This window comes from Austrofundulus limnaeus, unplaced genomic scaffold (genome assembly GCF_001266775.1).
Source record: "Austrofundulus limnaeus strain Quisiro unplaced genomic scaffold, Austrofundulus_limnaeus-1.0 Scaffold19, whole genome shotgun sequence".
Classification (NCBI taxonomy): domain Eukaryota; kingdom Metazoa; phylum Chordata; class Actinopteri; order Cyprinodontiformes; family Rivulidae; genus Austrofundulus; species Austrofundulus limnaeus.
In genome coordinates, this window is record NW_013952421.1 from 2,644,990 (window position 1) to 2,655,644 (window position 10,655).

At 37.7% G+C, this 10,655-nt stretch overlaps 1 protein-coding gene across 6 annotated transcripts in view; it reads right to left on the reverse strand.

Moving 5' to 3' along the window:
* The window catches only part of tln2b (talin 2b), a 115,502-nt gene that overhangs the window by 60,019 nt on the left and 44,828 nt on the right, over positions 1-10,655 (reverse strand). For all 6 annotated transcript variants that reach the window (XM_014003596.1, XM_014003594.1, XM_014003593.1 and 3 more), the window contains exons 2-6: positions 5,077-5,250; positions 4,893-4,990; positions 4,571-4,700; positions 3,820-3,975; positions 2,983-3,125 (exon numbers count right to left, since the gene is read on the reverse strand). In XM_014003596.1, the coding sequence (XP_013859050.1) occupies positions 2,983-3,125; positions 3,820-3,975; positions 4,571-4,700; positions 4,893-4,990; positions 5,077-5,212 (663 nt within the window). In that variant the 5' untranslated portion in view covers positions 5,213-5,250. The remainder of the gene's footprint in view (positions 1-2,982; positions 3,126-3,819; positions 3,976-4,570; positions 4,701-4,892; positions 4,991-5,076; positions 5,251-10,655) is intronic.

The following is a 10,655-nucleotide window of genomic DNA, read 5'->3' on the forward strand; positions in this document are numbered from 1 at the left end:
GTGTGTGTGTGTGTGTGTGTGTGTGTGTGTGTGTGTGTGTGTGGTTGGGAGGGGGAACAAGAGGGCAGGGGCGGAGCCGCTGTTGTGAAAGGAAATATGAGTCTGTGTTGAAAGGGGAGAGCATGATATGCACAGCGCTGTAATGTGTGCCAGGATGGGAGGGTGGGGATGTGCGCAACTGTGTCAGAATGTGTGAGAGATGGGGAGGGAATGAGGTGGCCAAACTGAACGGGACGGAAACAGGGAGTGTGAAAAACAGAGCGATGGATAGGAGGAGAGCATCAATAGCAGAGAAGAGGGGGGTGGGGTGGTTAAGTGTCTTTTATGAGCATATTTATTCCAGACTTAATAGGCTGTATATCTCTGAGAGCTGTTTTTTTAAAGATTATGTATTTTTGTGTGGGAGCGCTCTCAACCATCTTTGGCTAATTATTTTTCCAATGTGTTGCATGCTTCTTTTGTCAGTGCGGCAACTCCTAATTATGCACTTTCCTATCTCATTTACTACACCTGTTAAGCCGCTTCAACTCGCCCTGACCCTGACATTACTCCAGAATGGTGCTTATGAAAACACACGCACACACACATCCACACACATGCACACACTGAAGCACGCATTCAAGTCATCCATCCAATTTTGATTCAAGGCCAGGTCCAGGAGTCAACAGGGCTCAACACAGACCTCGCTCTCTCCAGCTTCACATTCAAACTGGTCAAACCAAACAATAAATGGACCTGTTAGATCCTGAGAAGGTCCATGTGATGTCCACCTGAGCCAATGTGTGAACAACGTAAGTGACTGACAAATAACTCCAGTCTATTCAGTAACATACTGTAAATTGAAAGCACTCACGATGTTTTGATATCAGCTGTTAAAATCTGGGGGTCAATGAAGTAATTTCCTTCCTTTAGCTGGAAGAATTAATGGGGAAAACAAGACAAAACCTCTACCAGACTCTGCTGGCCAGCTTCTCATGAGGAGGTCAGTTGAATTAGCCCTCTCACCCATTTCGTCTGTGGTTTTATTGGATTAATATATAATCTTAGATAGAGTTTTCACTATGATAATCACAGAGGGATTAAAAGCCGTGCAAATCAATACTGTAGACTAATTAAAGGATTTTTTGGTTCCTTCACCTTCTGAGTTGCTTCTGGCAGAAACTTTGAGACCTGACAGAGATCGACGCAGAGAAAAAAAAGGTTTTGCCTCCTGTGTACATTAAAGCATAAAAATATGCTTTAGCAGACAGAAAATCTCAATTCTGAGCTCGCAAATGACTATAATAGGGTTCTTTTAACATATTTCAAATAAAACACCAAATAAAATGGGTCCCTTGGCATGATGGTCCTCACCCATGTTTGTATTTTCAATCTGCTCTATAAACTCCTTCCCAAAGGTCCTCCCGCCAATGTACAGCTTTGGTTTTATTACTTGCTGACGTTACACAAAACAGCCAACACCAAATAACAGAAAACTAAAAATAGTGGCTGCCTGGTGAAGCACTTAGTGTGACAAAGTCCATGCTAATGCTACTGTTTGATGCTCTGCTACTCAGCAGCAAGGACAAATAACAGTTTTAGTTCTAGTATGGAGGTGTGGAGATTTGTTTCTTTCTGTCGTTTTACTAAGAAACATAGAAATATCTGAATCAAACCTGTGTGAAGTATATCTGACCACATTTTCATTTGCATACAAATACCTTCTAAAACTTACAGTTGTGGTATAGAAATCTGTCTGCCATGTTTTCGCAAAAGCACACTAATAATAGGAATCATGAACATTTTGTACCAACAACAACAGCAGAATTATAGTATCAAAGCATCAATAAACAGCCTGTCTTTAAAGCTCTTTTCTGTGCAGCTAACTGCAGAGAATTAGACACTTTCTGTCTCTATTTAACCAAGCATTAGTTTATTTGTTGTATATATACAAATTATTATCATTCAGTCAGACATAGCTTAGAAAAGAGACAGTTTTGTTCTTTCACACTGGTCTCTGTCTCAGCTGTAGTTTGGTCTTGAATAACTGGTAACGACTGATGTTTTAGGCACAATCTTGCCGGCACCAGGTTGGTCCACTTAGGCACTACTGATCCAAACGCTGAGTACTGCAACAGCCAGCAATCTAATTGATAATCCACTCAGACTCACAATGTTATTTCTCCATTATATGCCAGCTCAGTTTCTCCTGGGAATTATAATAGGTCCATGTTTGTGTCTTCCTTAACTCTTAGAGAGACTAATGTTAAGGACTTTTGCTTTTCTGTTCTGGGTTGATTTTTCTTAGCAGGATGATAAATAAAGGATACACTTACTCTTACTACTATAAAATCACTAATATTAAGATTACTTGATATATTCACCCTTATTGTTTATCAGATCTCAACAACTGAGGGCTGAAACAGTTCATTTTTCCACACATTTATAAAGATTTCACAATTAAAATAACAGGTTTAATCTCAGCATAAATCATGTTTTTTTGAGTTTTGAAACGTGAGAACATGCTGTCCTTGCTGATAAGACTGTCAGTGTGTGAAGTCTTAGGAAAACAGCTTATCCAAAAAAGAGGATGCTATTAACAGAATGACCTTTTATACAAAACAGTTCCTGTAAAAATGAGTGTAAGTTGGAGGTCATAAAAGAAAGGGGGTCCTGTTATGCTGCAATTTAAAATGATGCTAAGTGTTTACATTTAATAATGTTAATCTTTATTAATAATGCATCCAATACTAATTAGAGAATCAGACATTCAACTGCAGGGGAAAAATAGAATGCAACAATAAGTCAGATTTCCCATTTAATATAGAAAATAATGCATTTTTTCCTGAAAAAAAGAAGAAGTTCCCTTTTCAAGGTAGAGCAAAGTTAAAAAGGAAACATTTAGAAGATGTTTCTTAGTTTGGAGTGTGCTGCACTTTCCTCCTTCAATCAATTACTCATTCATTGCTTTGCTGGTATGAAGGCATAGCGTCGGGAGGTTACCTGAACATAAAGCAGGTTCAGCTGAACGGGGTCCCGCGAGTCCACATTCTGGTCTGAATAGAAGAACTTGCGCCTGAGCAGCAGGGTCTCATTTTCTTCCACTCCCTGCTCCCTGAAGGTCCTGCTGTGATCCAACCAGTTCACTAGCCAATCAATACAAACACTCTGTTAGCACATACACAAAGAAGCCTACAGGTTTGCTTTCCAAAGATGTTAGAAGAAGCAATTATTTACTGCAGAGAGAAAGACCCGTGTTCATGTGTTCATACATTTAATCATTTAATCAGTGTTCGAAATAAATATTATTTTCTTGTTCTTTAATTTAATTTGTCTTGTTTAATACTGTAGCTTTCTTAAACTTTCAGAAGTCCATGCAAAAATTAGACTTGACTAATAAAATACATATTTTGATTATAATCTTTACAATGTGGCACAATGTAATACAACATAGTGCGATGGAATACAATACATAACAAAATATTAAGAAATGATACAATACACTGTGACATGGTATGATAAATAATGCTAAACAATAAGATGTGATCTTAGCTATAGTATACAGTATGTTACAACAAGACTCTTCAACTAAACTACTCAGGGGGTCACAGTTACTGAAAGCCAACAGATCAGGGGCAGGACATCCAGCAATTAAATAAATACAGTCTACTTTAAACACACACACAAATATGACATTTGATTGCAGTATGATGACATTGCAGTATGATATAATATATGATAAGATATCCTACAATACAATATAGAATACTTTATTGTGTTGTATCTGTGTATTGTATATCTCTTTAGTCACAATCTTAAAAAAAGATATCAGGCTCTCACARTCATCATCTGTATGAAGCTTGGCTTTGAGCTTTTCCATTTTCCTCTCATCTCGTAGCAGCAGAGTTCTGTCCTTCTTCAGCGTCCCAGTACAATCCTCCTTCTTGTCTTCTGTCACTTCTTGAATGAGGGAGTACTCCTCATAGTTAGTGATTCCTAAAAAAATAAAGTTAGTTCAGGACTTTTCAGAGGACATGGTGCTTCAGACTCCTGACAATTACAATTAAGATAAAAAAAATATATCAACTGCATTCTCTTTTTTTTTTCCATTTATTTTGTTCCTTTGAAACAGAGAAGAATGAAAGCTGGTAGAAAGCCAGAATACTAAAACAGAAGGCAAGAAGAAGAAGCCAAGCAGAAAGCCCTCATCTAAATAAACACTTTCCAATAAAGCTATCTGCCACATACACATCCTTCTCTTCCTCACCCAATTAGGCTCAGTAGTATCCTATTAGAATTGAAAAATATAGCTTAGGGGACCCCTCTTTAGGTTTGGACCTTCAGAAGAACACTTGGGCATTTGTTTTAAACATGCTTCTTTAGGCTTGATAAATTATGGCTTTGTACTTCAAATGAAGCCTAATTTGGATTGTGACAAGAATACATAAATGCTTTAAGTGCTTCATAAATGCTCTCCCAATATAAACATTAGTTCATAATGACACTGAACTAAACTGTAATATGATATGAAGCCAAGCTGTAACACAAAATAAAACAAAAAAACGAATTAGGCTTTACAGAAAACTCTCACCTATTCTACTGCATATAGTAACAAGTAGCTCGCCAACTGTTTTTGAGTCGTCCACCATGATGGTTTTAATGGTCCCATCCAGCATTTTGATCTTTTGCGGCCTTTGTTTCTTCTTATACTCCAAAATGTCCTGCGAAAACAGGACAGGAATCAAGATGACACCAACAGCTCCTGATAATCCCTCTTAGCTGTAAAATACATTTGCTTCCAGCAAGCAGGGAGGCATAAATATTTCAGCTCCCACTAGATAATATAAATCACTTCAGGAAATGATAAGTGACACTGACAGGTCTCCACCCCAGACCGTATGATTTAATCTTACTCCATTTCGTAGCATGTAGTAATCCAGGGTTCTTCCAGATTCAAGCCAGATTCCTTTCCTGGGATCCTCATCAGACAGGAACAGGCCATAATCTGAGGCTGAAAACAGAGAAAAACAGAGCATGCAAATGCTGGTGCGTATAGTTTTCCATCATGTAAATTAGATTCTGGTGTCATTGTCTAACCTTGTCCGCTCTGGGCTTCTGGAACTCTCTCTCTGATGATCCTGCAGGCGTCATACACAGGAGTGGATGGCTCAAACTGCATGGTCTTCACCACGTTGCACTGACGTACACAAATCTTTAACGACAAGGCCACCATCTTGGTGGGTAGWTGAATGGCCTCACCAACCTACACACCTGGAAAACAAAARTAAAGAGCAAAAAATTGGTTTCAGATCATTTTTATTGGCCAATATATTGAATAAKTGGTCTGTGCCATAGTGTTTATTCACTAGCCATAATTAAAGCATTGCCATGCGAAGCAATCAGGGTTGAAACTATGAACAGGAGGTCTCAGAGGCCAAGTATAACACCACAAGGCACAGAGCAAATCATCCCAAATATGTCCTCTGGGTCTTTTTTATCTGTCATACTGAACATGTATTGGCAGTAAACCTGCCTCAGCAGCTTATTTTTCTGCAGCTGCTCAAAAAAAAAAAAATCAAAGTGTGACAATAAAATTAACTGACGAAAAACCTTTAAGCAGAATAAAAATTGCAACATTATATAATCTGCAAGAAYAATATGGCGTTTACAATACATTCATTTGGGCTTCTTGTGGTTTGCACTCTCCTCCACAAGATCTTACTGTGAGACAAATCTGTGGGTGTTTTATCATGCAGCCATTAGGCTGAAATCAATTCTGGTATTCTGGGATTTGTGGGGGGAAAAAAGAGAAAAGACTGATAATGCAAAGTTTTTTTTAACCTCGTCCTTGACCTTGGCTTCAACACAGACAGAGAGAGAGAGAGAGAGATGAAATAGACAAATAGGCCACCTATAGATCTTTGTTTTTCACAGTTCCTCTCTGATCTACTGTATACACTGAAAATATGCTTTAAATTTAATTGAAAATGTATTTTTTTCTAAAACCCACATGCAAAAAACAAAACAAAACAAAAATAAAGGCACTGGAATAGTTCGAAAAATGCAACTTGCTTAATTGTAATGTTACATTGTTTTGCCTTTTGAACAAAAAAAGACACCTAACGTTCTGAGCTAAATATATTTCAACCACAGATAGATTTTAGGAAAACTTCCAGAAAACAAGTATACAATGTACACCTACAAGTAGAGCTGCCAAATGTCCTGTATTTTTCGCCAAATCTCCCATATTTTGCCTGCAGTCCACAATCAGAGCTGTCACAATACAGTAGGCATTTGTCTAACTGAGCTGAAGTGGGGCAGAGGGACGATGCGGAGGGGGCCAAATGCAAGAACTACATGAAACAGTGAGTGCACTGAAATGACCGTGGTACTCTCGCTAACTCCTTAAGTGAAAGGGGCCCCATGACAGCCGACAACAACACAGACTGTATCAGATTGACAGCCATTTACCTGTCAAGGAAAATTGCAAGCAGTACAGTTTGTTGAAATGAAGTGATTCTGTCTGTGTGAGGGTGTTTTTATATGAGGTCTGTTTTTATTAGTTGGTTTTTAGAATTTTGACTTAATTTTGAGATTACAATTATTTTTTACTTTGTTAGGTGTGTTTTTTTAGCCTTGTTTAGTGGGTGTATACAGTATATCCACTTTGTATACAGTATGTAGCCTATGTGTGTGTGTATTTGTATATAGAGATGTATATTTAAGGCACTGCATAGCTGGTGAGAAAGAAGTTTGTTTAATCCTTTGTTTAGAACTACCCAGGGAAATGACAATAAATGAAATCTTGAATCTTTTGTTTACTGAATTTTTGAACCAGATATAAACTACTGTTAGTGTGGTGTGTGACCATATGTTTTATTTTTTAAGAAACTAATATTATAAATCTAAAAGCTGACACAAATATACTATCAAACTGTATAATGGCACATTTGACCTAACCATTGAAACCATGGATGAAATAAGAAACATTTAAAATACATATAAAACATGTAGTGTTTATATAGATGTAGTATAGCCCTGATTTACATCTTTTTATATTCTTGAGTAGTTATTTTTCGAAATGGTAAATGCTTAGAAAGTTTTGAAAATCACAACAACATACAGTATATTTACATTTCTTCATCCTTGTGTTGACTGATGCCATCACCAGCTAAGAAGCTGTAAGGTCAAAAAAAAAAAAAATAAAAACGCATTGATTAAATCTTTTTAATTCATTATGTTGAAGAAATTTACAGTTATCAGAGGTTAGTACTGATGTTAAAAGCACAACACTATATTTTTAGGTTTTCCTTTTTGTAATGTTGASAATGTTTAATCGATTATGTTTTGATTGATATAGATTAGTTACATGTCTGAATTATATAACAACACATAMTCAACCGTTGTGATGACATTAGCTGAGAATTTTGTCTGAATGCCTGTGATTCAGCCGTAGGTCAGTAGGGGGCGAACGCAGGCATTGAAGAAGGTGTTGAGGATTTTGTCTGAATGCCTGTGATTCAGCCGTAGGTCAGTAGGGGGCGAACGCAGGCATTGAAGAACATGTATAAAATGATGAACTTCCTGGTTTTTCGCGAGTGTTGGTTTCCTGTCAGCTTGGGTGAAAATAAACCTCACTCAGATCCAGAATTCTGGTGTTGTATGGTTTGATTCCTTCTACAAATCATTTTATTTAACAATGGTGGTTTTAATATCCACTTCAGTTTATTGAATACAAATTTTTCTTACAATGTTACATAGAAATAAGCAAAAGAAGCAAAAATAAATTTTGCTTAGGTGGGTGAAACTCAAATATTGTATGGTGACATCACAGTTATACATTACATCATTAATCCCAGCCCCTCGAGAAACTGTCCCATATTTTGGAGGTGCTGATTCCAAWTGAAGATGGCCACCATTACCAATTGACCTGACACAACACAGAGCTGTCTTAAAGCTGACTTTGGCAGCTTTAAATGTAATAGGTTCAATTTTGGTGTGGTGTTAGCTGAACCGCATCCCCAAAGTAACATCTGAAAGGTTTGCAGTAAACACTGCAAAAACGTTTGTTTGACCTGTTTTAGCAAATAAATCACAGACTTTAATAAAGACAAGTATTAATCAATGAGAAGCCAGTTTCATTTGCCTGTAACATGGTCACAGAACAAAATTATCAACCACTAGACAGATTATATAAACTCCCTAAAAGTAATTATTGGATGTTCATGTACAACWAATTGAGATTTGGAGTTAACCACATTCAAAATGAGCCACAGCTAACTGACCTTTGCCAACATAAAAATGGTTATAACTTACTTCACATTACAAAAAATTGGAGTAAAGTTTACGTGATCAGAGCTTAGAGTCATCCTCAACTAATACTTCGAGAATTACTACATTTCCTGATATGTGCCAGTAACAGATGGATGGGGCGGCCATCTTGAATTTAAACTCTAGCATGAAAGGCGGCCAACGAAATGAATTCTGTCAAGGAATGATTGGAATTAAATGTCATCACACAGAAAGGTTGAAAATAATTACATGATTCACTGTTTCCACTGTTCTAAAAGCAACATTCTGTACAAAAATGAAATACTTCTGTGTCCACATGACGAATATGAAGGCAAAAGTTCAAAACGTCACCCTGACAYGATTCAGAACTCAGCCACATATGAGAACAAAGATTTTTTTTTGTGTGCCAGGATTCACAGCCTATTTAAAGGCTGTTTTAGAGCCAGAACAGAGGAAGTCTGAAAAGTAAATTTTCTTGTACTGATGGAGTTGTGAATGGGCCTGCCTGTGACGATGCTTCTGTCCTTGTCGAGGKTGCCTCTCTAATAGATACACACCTTAAGAGAGGTTTTTCACACACAAAGACAGACRGACGAGCACAAAGGAGAGGAGGTAATGACGCTGCATGAACTCTCCCTCCATATGAGAAGCCCCACAGAGTTTTTTGTCATCCAGCCCTTTTTGCAGATGCTTTCTTCAAGGCGGGCRGCTAGAAACCCCGGACTGACAACACAGCAGGCCACACAGGCTGCACTGAATGCTCGATAATTCACTTGCATGGCAAATAAGGACTGATGCAAACAATTTCACACAAGTCCATATCAAATGGAAAGTGAATTAGAAGCATTTGAAAATTTCTTTTAGGTTTATTACWGTAGTATTTCCAGCACAAATTACTTCTGCGAAAGTACTAGAGAAATCTCTAGGCTAATCTCGAGGGGATAAATCCCTGATCACACAGTAGTGTGAAAAAAAATGTTTTCACCAGAACCCTTGTGCAAACACTCCAAGTCGGCCAGTATCTCATTAACGCTGCTCTCAAGCAAGGAGGCTTCTCTGRGGAGTCACATTCTCATTTTATCAGCCTCACAAGATCATCAGGTCAGACGCAAAATGTAATTTTATCTCATGTGACTATCACTAGTTCATCAGAAAGGAGACCTGCATTGAATTAGGGTTGTTTATGCTGCAGAATCGAGACATAAAAATGACAGAACAACGTCTTACAGAGGAGTCTAAACACGGACAATTCAATAGAGAGCCAGCAAGACGAGAGCCATCTGGAAAGGGTACAGCTATAATGAGTGGATGAGGTACCGGCAGCCGAGCAGAACCCATGAACAATAACTGCTATGTTTACTGTACCAGTCCTCAGCACAACAACTCAGGAGACAGCTGGCCAGTAGACTTGAGCAGCATCTGTCACTGTCAGACCAGCTTGTTCAGACCTGTCTTTAATGTAATTAGAAAATAAATGAGGAAACTGAAACAGAGCAAAGATTACGAGACGTCCCACTGCCATGTCATGAAGGTCATTTGAGGGTATTTAAAGCAATAGTTCAGGGTTCTGTGTAATACTATTTTATAAACATTTACACTGCCGTCAATTTCACATCCCACAGTTATACTCAGTTTGATCAATAAATACACAATGCTGCTGCCAGAAGTCTTAGAAAACTTACTTCCAACATGCAAAGCTCTCAATTGCCAAGCTCCATCTTATATTAAAGACCTTGCTGTTTTATATTTTCCTAACAGAGCACTTTGCTCTCAGACTGCAGGTTTACTTGGGGCTCTTAGCTTCTAAAAGTAGAATAAGAGGCAGAGCTTTCAGTTCTCAAGATCCTCTCTTGTGGAACCATCTTCCAGTTTCTGTCTGTGAAGCTGACACTCTGTCTACTTTCWAGACTGGACTTAAGAGCTTCCTTTTTGATGAATCTTGTAGATAGGGTTTGTTTGAGCTGATGTCCTTTTATTTATGTTTCTATAGAATTAGACTGCTGGAGGATGTGCTGAACTTTAYTGATCTTTACTCTTTATACTTGCCATGTTTGTGTCATTATTAYTGTCATCGCATAGCATTCTCTTCCACAGTAGCTACAACAGATGAACTTTTGCCAACTTGCTCAGGATGGAGAATTGTGTGAACGTGAAGTTTTGATGCAATATTCTGGTTTCCTTAAATAGACAACTATTTACAGACTGGCAATTTGTAATCCACTAATTCTGACTGTAACATGTTTATATTGTAACTGACCAAAAAATGACTGTTTTAATTCAATTAGATTCATGATTTGGATTTGTTACTACTTTGTACAGTGCCTGAGATCCCTTTTCCCCCCAGATTTGTTCTTTTATATATATATATAAAAGAATATATATAC